The sequence below is a fragment of the Notamacropus eugenii genome, chromosome 1 (assembly GCF_028372415.1).
Source record: "Notamacropus eugenii isolate mMacEug1 chromosome 1, mMacEug1.pri_v2, whole genome shotgun sequence".
Classification (NCBI taxonomy): Eukaryota; Metazoa; Chordata; class Mammalia; order Diprotodontia; family Macropodidae; genus Notamacropus; species Notamacropus eugenii.
Genome location: NC_092872.1, coordinates 523,441,006 through 523,458,954, shown reverse-complemented (window position 1 = coordinate 523,458,954; position 17,949 = coordinate 523,441,006). Strand labels below are relative to the sequence as shown.

Here is a 17,949-nt window from a genome sequence, read left to right as displayed (position 1 = left end):
GCACCACCATGGCATGGCCCAGGGCACGGATTGAACCCACTCATTTTGAAATATATTCTTTACTTCCAGAGACACCTGGAAGATTTGGTTTAAAATTGGATACGCCAAGATATTCAGATAAAAGAAACCTAACAGGAGTTTCTTGGGGGAAGGGGAAGAGAATTTAAAGTCAGAAATAGTCTCTAAAATAATTTCTGGCCCAGCCTTATTGGGGAGGTGTCTCAGTCTTTCCTCCTTCCCACCAGTCAACTCCCCAAGGCCCAAGAACAGTTCTTCAAAGTCCAAGCACAAAATGCGAAGGTGGAAAAAAAAGGAAGAGCCTTCAATTTAGTAGCCCCTCCCATTCCCCACCCACACCTTCCTCTCCCCTCCCCCTCAGGTTCCTAGGAGCTGGGTTAATCTCAGCCCCCTAAGGAAGGGCAAGAGGTAGCAGGGAAGCGTGGATTCTGGCCCTAGCTTCCTTTAGCCTGCTACTGCCACAGCCTGGGTGCATGGTGCACCCAGGAGGGGCAGCCTAGTTTCAGGCCCGTCAGCAGATTTGGGTTATAAATCCCTATATTCATGAGATTATAAATCAGCTCCGACAGCAACTTTTGTTCTGGGTTAAAACTTGGCGTCTAAAGACTGGAGACCAGAAGAGCAGTGGATATAATTGGAAAAAGCAGAGTTTACTTTCAGTAACAATAATGTCTTTGCTGGTAAATAAAAGCGAGGGCTCTCTCCCTCCCTCCCCCGCCCCTCATACCAAAATGCCAGCCAAACACACATTTCCCAGCTCCCTTCCATGAAGGAAAAAAGTATACAAAACACTAGCTTAAGATGGATTTAGACCCTGTTAACACTTTGCTAATTGTAAGAAAGGGGGATGGAGCAGGTCTTTTTATTTTCAATTAAGAGGTGGGAGAATGATCTCTTGATTGAAGAAGGAAGTCCTAATTGAGAACCTGCTGAGCTAGAGTGGACATCCAGGTGTCCTGACTCTCAACAGTCTGAGTCCACCAATTCCTTGGACTATTCGTTGTCACCCATGCTTCTTCACTTTCACATATCTACCTCTATAGATAAATGACAGCGTAGTCACTGAGCCCTTGGCTTCATGTGTACAAGGGCCCCCACTGGACACTCTGAAAGGATGATCTGGTTTCACAATGTCTGGGTCGTTTTCTACTGGACCCTGCTGGGGTTTCAGTTCCCTGGGGCTGGGGGGTGAAGTCAGACGTGAGAAACTTCTAGGAACCAGACCTCTTCCTCCAACAACCCCTCCTCTTCAAAGGGAAAAGACTTCCGGCCCATAAGGCTCCTCTCTCCGACTCCCATTTCCCAGGTTAAGTGAGATTTCTTTTTCTACCTTAAGGCATTCACTTCCTTCATTTCCTCCCTTCTCAATGATGACGTCTCTCATTGAGTGGGCGAGCGAAGAGAATTCCCAGTGACCCACTTGCTCAAGATTCAGCCCTTTTAAAGAAAGATCAGGTAGCAGGAAGTTTGAATTCCTGGGTTTAAAGCCATAACAAAAAAAGCCTTCTGTTGTATAAAGAGTAAGGCTTATATATCGTCCTGATCCCGTAGGATCAAATTATTACTAGATTTAGATCTGGAAGGGACCTCAGAAGTCACCCATCCCAACCCCCTCATTGCACAGATGAGGAAACTGAGACCCAGAGAGGTACTTACCCAAAGTCACACAGTAGTAGCAAGATCCAAACCCAGGTTTTCTGACTCCAAATCCAACATAATTTATCATACTGGATGTCATTTGTTCAGTCAATTATTCAGTTTGCTTTTTCAGTTTTTGTTTCGGGATGGGGGGTGGTTTGATTCATTTTTTTTTTCCTCAGAGGAAAAATAGTGCTGCTAAGGTCATCTGTCATCAATTTCTCAAATTTACATGGACTTCTGTGTGGTGTTTTAGAATGGAACAGAAATCTTGTTTTCGGTATAGTCTATTCAGTATCACCCTAAGTCGTGGTTCCACAAACCCTTCCCCCAAAACAAAACCAAACAAAAAACCCCGTGTTCAGATTGTAACCGAGGGATACAAAGGAGCTTTGGGAACAAGTTACTCTTTGAGATCCTTCAAAGGGGTTAGACAATACATTGTCTATGAGCTGCATTTATTATTATTAAATCCAAGTGCCAATCAGTGTAGCCACGGAATTGTTAGAATTAGAAGAAATCACATTAGCCCTTTAGTTCAATTCCTAAGTGACAGAGCCTACTCTGACATACCTGACAAGGGGTCTTCAAACCTTCTTGTGCTTGAAGCCTCCAATGCACACCCACTCTTAGGCAAGTCTGCTATGAAGTTTGGGGTTTTTTGGCAGCTTTCTGAATTGCTCCTGAGTCTGATTCTGGCTAAACAGGCCAAATGGAATCCATCTATCTTCTGCACCATAACCTTTCCAGTACTGGAAGGCAGCCTAATCAGAGGAACATGGAGCTAGCAGGGACCTCAGAGGACGTCTAGTCCAACCCCCCTCATTTTATAATTGAGGAAACTTGCCCAGAGTCAAAGTGTCAAAGGCAGGAATGGTCTTCATCCTCTGACTCCAAGGTCTTTCTCTTTCCTCTTTCTCCCCCAGAGTCTTCTCTAGTCTAACCATGCCCAGTTCTTTCTACCAATCTTCATAGAACACGGACTCCGGGCCCTTCACCATCCTGGCTGTTCTCCTACAGACACTCTAGCTCTTAAAATATCCTTCCTAAACTGTGGTTCCTGGACCTGGATACAATCAATATTCCAAATATGGTCTTACTGACCAAAGTACAAGGGACTATCATTTCTTTATTACTAAAAGCTATTCCTCTCTCTACTGCTCAGGATCAGATTAGCTTTTTTGGCTGCCATGTCATACTGCTGACTCACAAGCTTTGTTGTCATTTCAGTTGTGTCTGACTCTTCGTGACCCCATTTGAAGTTTTCTTGACAAAGATACTGGAGTGCTTTTGCCATTTCCTTCTCTCATTGTACAGATGAAGAAACTGAGTCAGAGTTAAATGACTTGCCCAGGGTAACACAGCTAGTGTCTGAGTTGGATTTGAACTCAGGTCTTCTTGATTCCTGGCCAGGCACTCTATCCACTGCACCAACTAGCTGCCCTCATAAGAAGTTTCCAGTCCATTAAAATTCCAGATCTTTTTTTAGACAAACTGCTTTTTAACTATGCCTTCTCTGTCTCGTACTTTTGAAGGTGATTTTTTGGAATCCAAGTGTTGAGACTTTACAGCGTCTGGCTCGTATAAACATTTAAATCTTTGTTGTGTCAGTGACATTTATTATGCCCACTGAATTTCATCTTATTTTCATCTAGTCTGGTAGTCTCTTCCCTAAAGATGGACTTGTACACAGTTCGGTTCTGATCTCAGAACTGAGATCTCTATCCAAATTCCACCTTCTACCTTAGGGTGGCAAGGTTTCCACTTCTATGTAGTGCTCTACTTCTGTGACCCTCATACTCACTCACTCCTGTTAGTCCTGTAGTCCAGGGGGAGGGCACGGAGCCAGCCTGGTTCATGGTGCCCTAATCAACACTACCTTGTTGAAATCAAAACTAGAGTAGGAGGGGGCAAATGATGTTACTACATTGACTAAAATCTAGAGAAGTAAAGACCCTAGGTTACAGTACAAGCTCTGCCACTTCTTAGCTGTGTGGCCCTAAAGCAAGATACTTCCCCTTAGTGCGACTCAATGTCCCAATCTACAAAATAGAGGAATAACCTGGGTCAGGAATTAACCTTTTTTTGTGTGTGTTATGATCTCTTTGGCAATCTGGACCATTAATTATTGTTGCCTATATTCATAAATGAAGTGCTAAATCTCATTTAGAGGTTACGAAAAGAAAGATATATTTTTTTTCTCCCATCCAAGTTCATTGACCTTCCCCTCTTGAAATCCATAGATCCTTTGGTTAAAACTATGTAATATTGTATGTAATATTCTGGGTTAGATATGTAATATCTGGGTTAGATATGTAATATTCTGGGTTAGATAAATTCTAAGATACCTCCTTGCTTTCTTAAAGAAAAAGAATTAGCCCAGAGCTTGGGTTACCCATGCCTTATATCAACTAGGAGAGCTCAAAATTGGACCTCTTTGTTGTTGAGTCATTTCAGTCATGTCCTACTCTTTTTGACCCCACTGAGGGTTTTCTTGGCAAAAGTACTGGAACAGTTTGCCATCTTCTTCTCCAGCTTATTTTAAAGATGAGGAATGGAGGCAGAGTTAAGTGACTTGCCCAAGGTCACACAGCTAGTAAGTATCTGAGGTCAGATTTGAACTCTTGAAGATGATTCCAAGCCCAGTGCTCTATTCACTGAGACACCTGCTGTCTCTACTTCCCCTTTTAGTTTTAATGTTTTTTTCAGGACCTAGAGATGGAGGCAGCTACAGATCAAGGGTTTTCTCCCTTTTACCTCTTCCAGGAAAGGAACTTGTTTTAACCTTCCTTAAATCATACTTCTTCACCCCAAGAGTCCTTCCCTAAGGGAAAAAGGAATAAATTATTCACTGACCTTCCCAGGGATATTCCCTTAAGCAGCATTTCTATCAAAATGTCCCTAGACTTCATCAAGGGGCTGAGAATCTTGGAATTGTTGAAGACCTTGAAGGAAAAAGTAATGAGGCTTGCCAAGGTAACCATGGAGTCTTTGATTCCCAAGAAAATTCACCTGTTTTTTGTCCACACCAAATCCATAAGACCTGGTTATCTCTCCTTGGCCAACTTTGGAGAGAACTAAGAATGTACTCCTCCAAGGTTTGAAGGAGATTCCTGAATTGCTTCTTCGTGTGTGTGTGTGTGCGTGCGTGTCTGTGTGTGTGTCTGTGTCTTGTGGGTGTGCATCTGTGTGGCCTTTTGAGAATCAAGTAGAAACAGCTCCAGGAACTGGAAATTCCCCAGCTCTCCTGACTCTCCAGGGGTACCTGCTCCCTGTCTGCCCCTGGCGGCAGGAACAAAGAAGGAAATTTCAAAGGTGATTTCCAGGTTTCCAGAGAAAACCAAACTGCTAAAGCTTAACTGTCAGTGAGTTTATCTGTCAGAAGGCACAGGCAGCCCTGAGGGAAGGTAAAGGCTGGTTCCCTCAAGTGATGAGTCTTCTCAATTCTTTTATCTGAAATCTTAGGGAAAACTGCTGCACTGGACATAGAGGGGACTTGGCCAGAATGGTTTATGGTGGAGCCAGGAACAGAAACCAGACCTCTTCGACCAAAGAACCTGGGCACCAGTCATCCTTGCACAGTATCCTTCCACTTATCACATGGCAGTGGAGGGATGGTGTGTCATTCTGTACAGCACCCAGCACAGTGCCACAGACATCAGAGCACTTAATACTTAATGCCACTTGGATTCCAAGAACGTTGGGGTGCTGGAGGGGAGGAGGCTTTGGACTTCACTGCTAGTCTTGCAAAGTGCGCTGAAGCAGAGGGCCTTATTGTCTTTGGAGTGGCTCTGCAAGCCCAGTCCTATTGAAGTTAAGGAAAGCCAAAGAGTGTCTGACTCAGGAGTTCCCCAGATATTATATGCCCTTCCACAAACTTGGCATAGCAAGGCAAAGGAGGCAGCTGTGTCACCAGGGAAAATGAAATACAGGGCGGGCACCAGTGGCTAAGTGATGAAGGTGCTTGGAAGTACAGACTGATTTGTGGGAAGTATGCCTTTCAGAAACCCTACTTGAAACAAAGAAATCAGTGTAGAAGATGCCCCATGGAAGACGCATCGAAAAAGGAGTACTGAGGACCAGCAGAACACGAATGAGAAGGGTGGAATAAATACCACTCAACCCTCAGTCACTACACCACTGGTTACTTAGGAATATAGCTTACCACCCCACAGCTTCACAGCTCTAATGGGGGAAGGAGGGGATTTTGCACAGAACTCAAGATCTCAGAGTCTCCACGGAGGACTAGGGAACATGGAACATGGAAAAGTCAAGTTGGGAAAGGACAAAGCTGTGTTCTAGACTGAGGGGAGGATGAATCATCATGGACATGATGGACACCATGAACAAGAAGCCCCCTAAACTAGGTGCACATAATAAAGCACCCTACTTAAAATGGAGTCATCCTATTACCCCAGTAAGTGTAATGTCTCATGCCAGCTCTGCTCTTCTGGCTCATTCTGTACACATATACCCTAACCCATGAAGGCAGTTAGAAAATTAGACCAAGGTGAGATAGAGGGAGTCAGGGGTAGGATTCAAACTCAGGTTTCTCATGACTTCAAGCTCAATGACCTCTCTACTACACCATGCCAATAACTTGTAACTTTGGACACAACCTTTCTGGGTCTCAGTCTCCCCAGCTATAAAATGAAGTTGGACAAAATGTTTTCTAAGATCTTTTCCAGTTCTAAAGATCCATGAATCTACAAATCTGATGATTTCTAGATTCTTGTCACCATGTTGTCATTGACTCTGGGCAAATCTCTTTCTCAGTCTTAGGTTTAGTTTCTCTATCTAATGGTAGGAATGATACACTCCAGCATCCTTGATCCATCAGATCATCTAGGAGATTAACAAACATGCTTCCTGCAAGAAAGATGCATCTGAATTCTGATAAAAGGAGAGAAAATTTAGCAGAGGAGGAATACAACAAGGGGGGCAGGGTAGAGTGGGGGAGGCAGCCATAGGCAGGGCAGTATGTCTTAGAAAAGGATTGACCAAGTTCCAGGTTCATCCTTACAGCCTACCAACCTCCCCCTTCTTCCCCTTTCACTGAAATTCTAAGGAAGGACTTTGTAGAATAAAGAGCTTTTCTGAACCACCTGATGCTGAAATAAGACTTTAAAGTGCAAACAGGAACCTAATCCCAAACAGAAAGGATTAAAAACTGGGATGGATAGGAACAGGGGGCTGGGAGGGGCTGAAAGAGGTCAATATGTGGGCAAACAGGAGAAGACTGAGTTCTAATAAGAGAAGCTGGGCCAGAGGAGTGAGAGGCAGAGTTCCTTGATGCCCTGACAGGGACTGAAGCATGGTTATCAGCTGAAGCTGCAGATGTCCACTCCATAGGGCTGGGACCGAGGTCTTCTTCTGGCCCCTGACTTCTCTCTTGCCATCTTCATTTCCCCTGAGTCAATTCCTCTGTCAGTCTTCCTGCCTGTGCCCAAAAGCATGAGTCAGCTCCATCCCAGCTCCACTTTAGGTCTCTTTTCAGGGGTTGTAGTACTGGTTCTGTGAGGAGGGTTAAACAAAAAAAAAAAAAAGCACATTCTGTGATCTCCTGGATAGATAGCTAAGTAGGAGCCAACACCAACTTTTCCCAGCTCCTCTTGTCCAGACATCTGCAGTCCCTGGGCCTGGGTGGGGGAAATGCCAAAGTGGAACAGACAGGAAGATGGCTCCAGATTTTTCCATATCTGGCTTTCCCATTGGGGACAGGTCATTACAGAAAGACAAGGTGTAAACCATCTTTTCTTTCTTCTCCCAGCAAATACCCTCATCTCTTCCATGGGAGATTAGCTTTGTGTAGTTTGTCCAGCACAGTAAAGGGCTGAGGAGGATCTCTTTCCACCTTTATAGAAGGTCAGATGAACCCTCCCCACATCCTTTGATATGCCCCTGTGTGCCTCCTTGGTGGTGCCCTAGTAGTACTTCACAAAGGTTAAGAAAAGGTGGGGGAAGGAGAAGAGCATTGGAGACAGTAAATAAAGTGAGTAAATAGGCCAAAGAGAAAAGAAAGAATGAAGGAATGGTGTGTCCCTCAGTTCTCAAGCAAGGGCTGAAGGCTCCCGTAGGGATTTCCTTATCCTTCATGGGAAGAGCTCAGTGGTTTTTGTCCCTGTATGCCAAGGAACAGAAACCTAGGAGACACTGACTGGAAAAGAGAGCAGGCTTCAGTAGGACACAGTAAAGGGAGAAAAAAGATTTAGAACCCTATTGTGAGAACTGGGGGTGGGTCGGAGAAGAGTTGTCCTCTCCCCTGGTACCAGGATGATGCCAGGTCCAGGTCAGAAAAAGAAAAAGATGGCATTTAGGGAAAAGGCTGGACAATCTGTTCCTAGCATCATTCACATCAAAATGCCATCTTTCGGGTTCAGACTTTCTCCCTCTCCAGAACTCAGTCTCCCTTTCTAAGAAATCAGGAAAGGAATATCCAATTACCCACAAAAAAGTAGATGATCAACACATTTTAAAAATAATGATGGTCAGAGTGCCAGTCATTTTTTCCTGTCCACTGCCCTCACAGCTCCAGCAGCTGCAGTTAGGGTGGAGCAGGTTGTAAGCTCTGGTCAGCCCAGCCCCACCCCTGCTCCCCACCCAGGCTTAAGGCTAAGGGTTACAAAGGGCTGTTACCTGAGGCCTGCACTGGGCCAGGAGCTCCTGCCACCGGATGTACATCTGGGTGGCCAGGTCCTTGAGTTTGGTCCGATACATGGCCTGGGGGCTCTCGTGGATGTGTGTGGTGACCTGTCGCTCCAGTTGCACACATAGCTGTTGCAGCTCACCCTTGGAAGAGAGAAGAAAATGAGAAAGAGGGAGGGGGTGGGGAGAAGGGATGTGAGAGACCCCCCAGAAGACCCAAAGTGGATGGAGGAAGTGACAATGTGCTCAGATATACTGAGAGAAGTATCTCTGACCAAACCCTCAGTCCTTTCTAATCATGCCTTGGAAGCCTTCAGGAATGGGGCATGGCTGGCAAGGGACAGCTGTACAACAATGTCATTTGTCCAGAACAGAGAGGGCAAGCAAGAGGGGAACAGGGATTAGGAATGGAATGTTGAGGTGAGCGAAATCACAGAACAAAGGAGCAAGAATCAGAGCTGACAGGAACTTGGAGGTCACTGTGTCCAACCCTGGCATTGTACTTTTGTGAGGAAACTGAGGAACAGGGAGGTAAACTAAAAACAGTGAACATTTACATGGTGCTCTATGGCATGTTTTACATGTGTCCACAAAAGCCTGGCTGGTAGGTGCTACTATTTCTGTTCTACAGATGAAGAACCAAGGCAAACAGGATTAAGTGAGTTGCTCAGGGTCACACAGCTAGTAATTGTCTGGGGCTGGATTTGAACTCCAGGCTTCTTGACTCCAAATCCAGCATTCGTTCACCTTCACAGTCACAGGCTTTGTTCTGTTCTGGTTAAGAAGCCTTCATATGATGAATTATAAGGAACAAAAGGACTCAGCAGCTGTGTCCTTGACTCAGCCACACACTTTTTGCAGTTTCCTTCCACTGAGCTCCCATCTATGGTCTAAGCTGCCGCAGCTCTACCAAACAGGTGAAGATAAGAGTTCAGGAGCTCCCCTCCAGCTTCATGCCTCCTCACTCACCCACTTGTCTGTAGTGATCTTCTGGCTGCTAACAACCATGCCAGCCAGCTTCAGGAGACTATGGCACAGATAGCAGACCTGTTAAGGAAGCAGTGAGTTAGAGGGTGTGAATCAATGGGGATTTTATTTCCCTCTTACAGCTTTTTCTTCAATTTCTAGGATTCTCCTTTATTACTTTCTTTTTTAAAATTCAATTTTACTTTATTTTCACTCCCTCCCACCTTATCCTCCTCTACCCATTGAGAAAGGAAAAAACCAGACCAAATCCATTACAAATATAGAGTCAAGCAAAACAAATTCCCAGATTAGTCACCACATATATGTGGTGGTTGTTGTTCAGTCATCCAGTTGTGTCAAACCCTTCGTGACCCTATGAACTTTGCCAAAGATAATGGAGCAGTTTGCCATCTCATTCTCTAGTGTGTTCCCATTTTACAGATGAGGAACTGAGACTAATAGGGGTTAATTGACTTACACAGGGTCACACAGCTAGTAAGTATATGAGGTCAAATTTGAACTCAGATCTTCCTGAGTACAGACCTGGTGCTCTATCCATTGCACTACCTACATGCCAGATAGGTAGACAGACAGAGAGGTAGATATAGACATAGATATATATGACATAGATATGTGTATACATGTGTGTTTATCTACACATGTAGATCTAGACACAACTACATAGAGATATATGTATACATGCACATATGTATACAAATAAATGTACACACACACACACACACACTTTAATCTGTACTCTGGATGCTTGCTTTAAGGACCAAACATTACCACAGGGTTCAGCTTCATATTGAGCTCCAATAGTAGCTCCTAGGGTGGGATGACTCCAATAAGACTTGGGTAAGCAGGACTGGGAGCCCCCATCTACCCAAGGCTGCAAGGAAACTGAAGAAGGACTAACCCAAACACATCCAGACCCAAATTCTACCAGTCTTTTTTCTCCACTGAGTGAATTTTTTCCTTCCCTTCCTGCAAAGAAAGACTCAAATCTTTTCTTCTGTGAGTAAAAATATAATGGCTCTCTAGCTTTTCTAAACATATACCATAGACCACCTCTATATTATAATTCCAAGAAAATAAAAACAGAGTTCAAAAATCCATTATAAAAGAAAGTAGATTGTATTCATCAGTCTTGCCTTCTCTAGCTATAAATTTCTAGAGGGCAGACAAATTCTGTAGGCCCTTTGTAAGGATTAAATGGTGAGGCCAACACAACCCAAACCAATATAAGCATGTTTGAAACACCTACTACATGCTAGATTCTGGGGATACAAAGACAAAACAGCCCCTTCCCTCAAGGCATTATAGTCTACTGGGCAAAGAAGAGATGAACACTAATATGTAAGGTAAGAGCAGCAGAAGAAATGTTTCCAAGTTCAAATCCACTGAAACACTTCAATCAATGTTTACCAATTAATCAATATTGTACCAATATTTAGGCATATGTACACCTCAGTTCCCAGATTTATTAAACAAAGGAGTGTGCAGGATGGCTTTTAAGGTCTCCTCCAGGTGGTACAAGGCAGCTAGGTGGCACAGTGGGCAGAGCTGGAATGAGAAAAACTCATCTTTGTGAGTCCAAATCTGACCTTGCATTCTTACTAGCTGTGTGACTCTGGGCAAGTCATTTAATTTTGTTGGCCTCAGTTTCCTCATCTGTAAAATGAACTGGAGGAGGAACTAGTGGACACTCTAGTTATCTTTGCCAAGAAAACCCCAAAGAGTGTCATGAGGAGTCAAATGCGGCTAAACAACAAACAACCAGCTCTAAATCCAGTGACTATAACATATTCCTCAAACTACGGGGTTGTCATCACACAATCAACTCATTTATGTGCTGTTCTCATTAGAGGCATCAAAGCACAGGCTTTGGTATCAAAGGAATCTTGCCCTTGCAATGTAGTTATGTGTCTTTGGGGAAGACACAATCTCTGTGGGCCTCAGTTTCCTCCTCTGCAAAATGGAAAGTTAAACTAAATGGTGTCTAATGTCCCTTCCAGTTCTAAATCTATAATCCTCTATAGGATCCAGCCATGGGCCCTTGGCTTTGCTAACAGAAGTCAATTCTCTGGGAATACTAGAACTGGTATAGGGAAACCATCTTTGGCTTCAGACTTCCACTGATGTCTAAACTCCAATCCAAAACACTAACCCTCCTGGACTCTTCTGCCCAAGTTTGCTTGGTTCTCCGGGTTCAGAGATCTGCCACATCCAGTCCCTAATATTCTTTCCTCCTTCTCATCACAGATGCCCTAACCCAATGCCTCATTCTGGTATCCACTCCCTTTTCTTCCATTGTTTCCATACAACTAGGAAGAGAATATGTTTTCTAGAATTTACAAGGAAAATGAGACTTCACAAAATCAGAAATAATATGCCTGGGGAAGGTCATTAGAAGTATGAATTTGAAAAGACACGTCCAGTCCCAGACCAGGTGGCTCTTAAATGTGGCTAAGCTATTTAAACCAGTCACAATCTTCTCCAGGCTTAATTTGGCCCATGATGCTCTCCAGCTAAAGAAGGCCTAGACTATTGTGGATTTTATACACCTGGGCAATATGGATTAAACTCATTCATTAATTTTGTAATCCCAGGCCCACTCTCGGCCAATCAGGATTGTGCACCAGATGTCAGGGTATTATGCCCATACTCCCACCTAATCAGTCAACCAACTTTCCTTCTCTTTGACCAAAGTAAAAATTTAAAAATACCATAAGATATAATTAATCACCTCAAAAATCAAAATAATTCAACCTAGCAGACAAGTTACCTCCAAAGTTCAGAAAAATCATGCTCTTATGTATTTCAAGTATATGGAGTGCGACAGAAGTCTATGAAAAACACATGAAGTCAGAAAAAGAAACTGAAATAAGTTTGCTCCTAGCCCTTTGCCCACCAGTGTGCTCTTCCCTAGGTCTGTCTCCTTCTCTTTCCTTCACTCCAGCACTTCCAGCTGCCCAAGGGTATCAGAAATTACAAAAGCAAATCATCCTGGATTTGGTGGGTAGGAAAGAAATTGACCCAGTCCATCAGGAGAGCCAGGATAACAGCTATAGCTTGGTGATGATCACACTAGAACAGGACTGTCAATACAGTATGCTCCCAAAGTTTCCCTTCTACCAAGCACCAACCTGGTCACCTTATTCATGCAGAGCCTGAAGAAAACTCAGACGCCATCCTGCTCAGCTTACTCATGCATCCAACTCACAGCACCCTCAACAAGTAAAGTTCTAGTGATGGGGACCTCAATACCCTTAAAAACAACCTATTCCATTTTTAGACAGCTCTGTTTTGTTCTGGGGTTCTGGGAAGCAATCTCAGTTAAATGACTTGCCCAGGGTCACACAACCAGTAAGTGTCTGAGGCTAGATTTGAACTCAGTTCTTCTGACTCCAGGATCAATGCACCACCAACTGACCCTAGCTCTGTTAAAAAGTTTTTCTTTATATTGACCAGAAGCCTGCATCTCCTTAGCTCCCACCAAGCAAAACAAGCCTAAACTCTTTTCCCCACCACATCCTTTCAGCCAGCTGAAAACTGCTCTCTTATCCCCCCACGCCCACCCAGTTCCACCAACATATGGAATTCCAATTCATATACAGCCTGGTTTTGAGCTTCTCCCCTTCCTACTTGCCCTCCTGTGTATATACTCTAAGTGGTAGATATCCTTGCTAAAAACACAGTGCCCAGAACTGAACAGTTCTCCAGATGTTGTCTGAGTAGGATAGACAACAACGGGACCAGCACCTTCCTCACCCTGGTACTGAACTTACTTCTATTAATGCAGCTGAAGATCACATTGGTTTTTCTGGCTACCACATCACAACTTTTTCACATGAATTTCTAGACACTCACGTCTCCCTCATTCTATATGTGTGCAGTTTATTTTTGCAAGTGCAAGACTTTACATTTGTCCCTATTAAATGTTATCTTCATCACGTTACTTTTCCTAGAGAAGTGGATGAATCCGTCTCTGAGAGACAAAGCCCTCATTGGATGGGTTAAAAGCCCAACCTTCTTGTTACAGAACAGCACGGAACCCTAACCTCCAAAGACAGACCCATTATTTTCCATGAGGGCAGACCTGAATTCTTTAAACTTGGACTTGGTTTTAAAAATATATATTTTGATAACTTAATTTCAACATAATTGGCTTTCTTCAGAACACTAAGAACTATGTATTTTATATTGTAAATATAATGCCATTCTGAGAAGGGTTCCATAGGCTTCACTAGGTTGATGACACAGTAAAAGTTAAGAAACCATATGTGACCAGGATACTATATTACTCCAGCACTGTCCCATCCTCCCTATTCCCTATGAAAGGCAAGGTAAGCTACCTCTTTCTTTTTTTTTTTAAAGGTATTAAGACTTTCCGCAAGAAGTGCTTGGCTTAGGGAGTTAAAGACTCAGACTGCTGTCACTTCATCATGGGAGACACCAAGGCGGCCATAAGGAGTTCCATGGGCCGTCTGATACCTAGCTGATGGATCATGACAGGTAACTCTGAATCAACTCAAAGCATCCTCAGTGCCTATCCTTGTTGAATATCCTTCTGCTATGGCTCAATAAATCTCTTTTTGTTAACTACTGTGTGACCTACAAGTGGCTCATTTTGACTGGCCTGAGTCAGATCTAAACCAGAACAAGCTCTTCTAGAGGAATAAGTTGAAGCTCACCTGTTGCTTCTTTTTGGAGATCTCCCATGATCACTACAGCGTAAGAACTTGAGAAAGGACGACAGATTAGTTGATTCCACACTACCACCTTCTCCTATTCTCACCAATTTCTTCCTAATGCCTCTCATCTATTTGTATACCACAAACACCTGGAAAGTGCCTACATTCACTGTACTGGCTGATCTGGTTGGGGCAGAGACTGTTCGACAGGACTAGAGACTGCTGGGTGTCCCAGTGAGCTCTCCTTCTCTCTATCCTCCAGAAGATGCTGCCCCAGGAGTTTTTATTCTTGGAATGGGGGAATCCTTTGTTTTATGAAAAGATTCCCCTATCTCCCAGCTATAACTGGCAGACTGCTGCTGCCTGCAGACTGCATGTCACAACAAAATGACTTGCACACAGTAGGTGCTTGGCAAATGTCTATGGAATTGAATTCAGTTGTCTGTGTCTGGTTTCTAGGCTCTGGCACATTAGTATCAGAGCCAGGCCTGATTATTCCAAAAAAAAAAAAAAAAAGTAGCTGGCTTTCCAAATGTACCTTGCTCTGAAGTGTTTCTCTTTTTCCTGTGGCTGAAGGATATAAGGGAAAAAATAGAGGAGTCTGCTCTGAAACTTGTTCTTCTTTCTGCTTCTAATTTATTAGCAAGCATCCTGCCCCTCCTCCTCTTCAGAAAACAACCTCTGTGCCTTTTGGGATTGTTCCCCACTGGGAGGTCAGAGGGCCAGGGTCAGGCCTGGGGGGAGAGGTTGGGTGTTTCCACCTCCACAGTTGTCTTTCTGAGGTGAGGTGGAGAGTCACAGTCTGATCCTCTCTTTTCATCAGGAAAGCTACTACTACTGAGTTTGTTCTTGACTGGTATCTAGTCATTTCACCAAACACAAACGAACATCGGACAGCATCCTCTTATCCAAGGGCCTCCCAGTGCTCATACCTCTGGATGTTAAACTAAGGAGGACACACTAACATCTAGTCATATATTATTCAGTAAGTAATTAACTAATATTTATTAAAGGCCCACTATATTCAAAGCAATGAGTTAGGTATTGGGCAAGAAGCAACATTAGATACAGTCACTGTAGTGCACTGCCCCTGGAGTCAGGAGGACCTGAATTCAAATCCAGCCTCAGACACTTACTGTGTGACCCTGTGTGACTAACAAGTCACTTATTCCTGACTGCTTCCAAAAAAAAAAAAGAGTTTCGGTTCTAAAAGAACTTAACAATTTAGTAAGGGAAATGAGACACATTCACAAAAAAAAAACCTAATACAACATAAAAGTCCAGAAAACATCATGTCTAGATCCCATAACTCTATCTCTCCATTACTTCCTGCACCCAGTACCAAAATGAGAAGCATAATTCAGATTGCATACTTCTTCTTAGGAAGTCGATTCCTTATAAGTACTTATGTTGCTAGCATAAGCAAGGTCTGTTACGAGACAAAACATACAGTCCTGCCCCCACAGAACCTACCCTTAGAAAATAGGTTTCTAACCCTATATTTTCACGAAGGATTATTCCTTTCATTTTAAGAATTTGGGAGCTAGATCAGCATAGGAAAGAGAAGAATAAATTCTCAATGGGCATAGAGAAAAGCAGAGCCATGGAGTGGCAACAGAGTTAGACTTAGAATCAGAGGGGCTGAATTCAAATCCTGACCTTGTATGACATTAAGCGAATCACTTCAGTTTCCTGGGTCTCATCTGTAAAATGAAGGGGTTGGACCAGGTTCCTCCCCATTCTAAATCTATGATCAGAGTTTCATACATGTTTGGTAGTGTGTGGTTTGTAAGGGTCAACTGAGTAAGTGGCAGAAACGCTCTAATAACAGAGACATCTCTGCAGCATTTTTAAGGTTTATATATTGCTTCACATATATTATCACCTCATTTGATTCTCACACCAAGGCAAACCGAATTAGGATTAGTATCCCTATTTTACAGAGGAGAAAACTGGTGCTTAGAGAATTGACTTGCCTTAGATCACACACTTAGCAAGTGGAGGAGCTAAGACTTGAACCCCTGGTCTTCAGATGAACAATCTAGTGCTTTTTGTACTATATCAAGTTGAGAATTCAGAGGAGGAAAAGAATACTTCCAGCTAGAACGCTCCTCAAAGATTTTAAAGAAATGGTCTTAAGGAATGGGTTGACTTTTAATAACAACAATAGTTGATATTTGTTAATCATTACCTTGGGCAACTAGGTGGTATAGTAGATAGAGTCAGGAAGACCTGAGTTCAAATCCAGCCTCAGACACTTACCAGCTGTGTGACCCTAGGCAAGCCACTTCACCCTGTTTGCCTCGGTTTCTTCATCTGTAAAACTGGCTTAAGAAGGAAATGGCAAAAACACTCCTGGAGTCATAAAGAGTCTGACGTGAGTAATCAACAAAACTACATTACCTCGTCTAATGCTCAAAACAGCCCTAGGGGGTTGAGAGAATAGATATTCTTATCTCCCTTTTACAGATCAGGAAACTGAGGCTCAGAAAGATTAAAACAATTTGTTCATGACCACAAAGAAAAAGGATTTGCCATCTCATTCCCATGTTCTATTCCCATAATCATATCTGGAAGGAAAAGCCCAACATGGTTTTAGACCTGCTTGGGGAAGGAGTGGGAGGAAATCATTAGCAAATGCCCTATTCATGTTTTCCTGTGTGTGGCCATTCTCTGGAAGAAAATCTATGTGCTGACCAGGAAGGAGCTTGCAGAGGCTCTGAGCTACTTTTCAAGATTCAAAGGTTTTTCTCTGTCATTAGAGGCCCTGACTGGGGGAAGGCCCCTAAGGCTGCCTTGCTCCCGAGTCTTGCGCTGATTGGTTCAAGGAAGCCCAGGGACCGAGGCCAAACAGAATTGATTAGAACTTTAAAGTCACTTATAACTTAAAATCAAGATTGGGGCCTTTCCCTGGAAACTTTGGTGATATGCTGAGACTGCAAGGACGTAAACAGACGCCTCCTCACAGAGAGACAAAATCTGCTTCCCCGAGTTAGCATTATCCTTTATGGAGAGTCCTGCTAAAGACTTCCTAGCCACCAAGGGGGAGAAACAGCATAGAGGATGTGTGTGTGTGTGTGCTGTGTGTGTGGGGGGTGTGTGTGTGGTGTGTGTGTGGTGTGTGTGTGTGTGGTATGTGTATGTGTGTGGTGTGTGCATGTGTGGTGTATGTGTGTGTGGTGTGTGTGTGTGCTGTGTGCGTGTGTGGTGTGTGTGTGTGGTGTGTGTTTGTGTGTGGTGTGTATGTGGTGTGTGTGGTGTGTGTGGTGTGTGTGGTGTGTGTGTGTGGTGTGTGTGGGGGTGTGTGTGTGTGGTGTGTGTGTGTGGTATGTGTGTGTGGTATGTGTATGTGTGTGGTGTGTGCATGTGTGGTGTATGTGTGTGTGCTGTGTGTGTGTGCTGTGTGTGTGTGTGGTGTGTGTGTGGTGTGTGTGTGCTGTGTGTGTGTGTGGTGTGTGTGTGGGGGTGCATGTGTGTGGGGTGTGTGTGTGGTGTGTGTGTGGTGTGTGTGGGGGGGTGTGCATGTGTGTGTGCTGTGTGTGTGTGTGGTGTGTGTGTGTGGTGTGTATGTGTGTGTGTGGTGTGTGTGTGGTGTGTGTGTGTGGTGTGTGTGTGGGGGTGCATGTGTGTGGGGTGTGTGTGTGGTGTGTGTGTGGTGTGTGTGGGGGTGTGCATGTGTGTGGGGTGTGTGTGTGGTGTGGGGGGTGTGTGCATGTGTGTGTGGTGTGTGTGTGGTGTGTGTGGGGGGTGTGCATGTGTGTACATGTGTGTGTGTGGTGTGTGTGTGGTGTGTGTGTGGTGTGTGCATGTGTGTGGGGTGTGTGTATGTGGTATGTGGGTGTGTGCAGTGTGTACATGTGTGTGGTGTGTGTGTGTGGTGTGGGTGTTTGTGTGGTGTGTGTATGTGTGGTGTGTGTGTGGTGTGTGTATGGTGTGTGTGTGTGGTGTGTGTGTGGTATGTGTACATGTGTGTGGTGTGTGTGTG

General features: G+C 44.0%; 1 protein-coding gene across 5 annotated transcripts in view; it reads right to left on the bottom strand.

Moving 5' to 3' along the window:
- Positions 1–6,765: 6,765 nt before the first annotated feature.
- FAM178B (family with sequence similarity 178 member B) overlaps positions 6,766–17,949 on the bottom strand; it is a 160,289-nt gene continuing 149,105 nt past the window's right edge. For all 5 annotated transcript variants that reach the window (XM_072633788.1, XM_072633784.1, XM_072633789.1 and 2 more), the window contains 3 exons: positions 9,271–9,348; positions 8,293–8,445; positions 6,766–7,170 (listed from right to left, as the gene is read on the bottom strand). In XM_072633788.1, the coding sequence (XP_072489889.1) occupies positions 7,150–7,170; positions 8,293–8,445; positions 9,271–9,348 (252 nt within the window). In that variant the 3' untranslated portion in view covers positions 6,766–7,149. The remainder of the gene's footprint in view (positions 7,171–8,292; positions 8,446–9,270; positions 9,349–17,949) is intronic.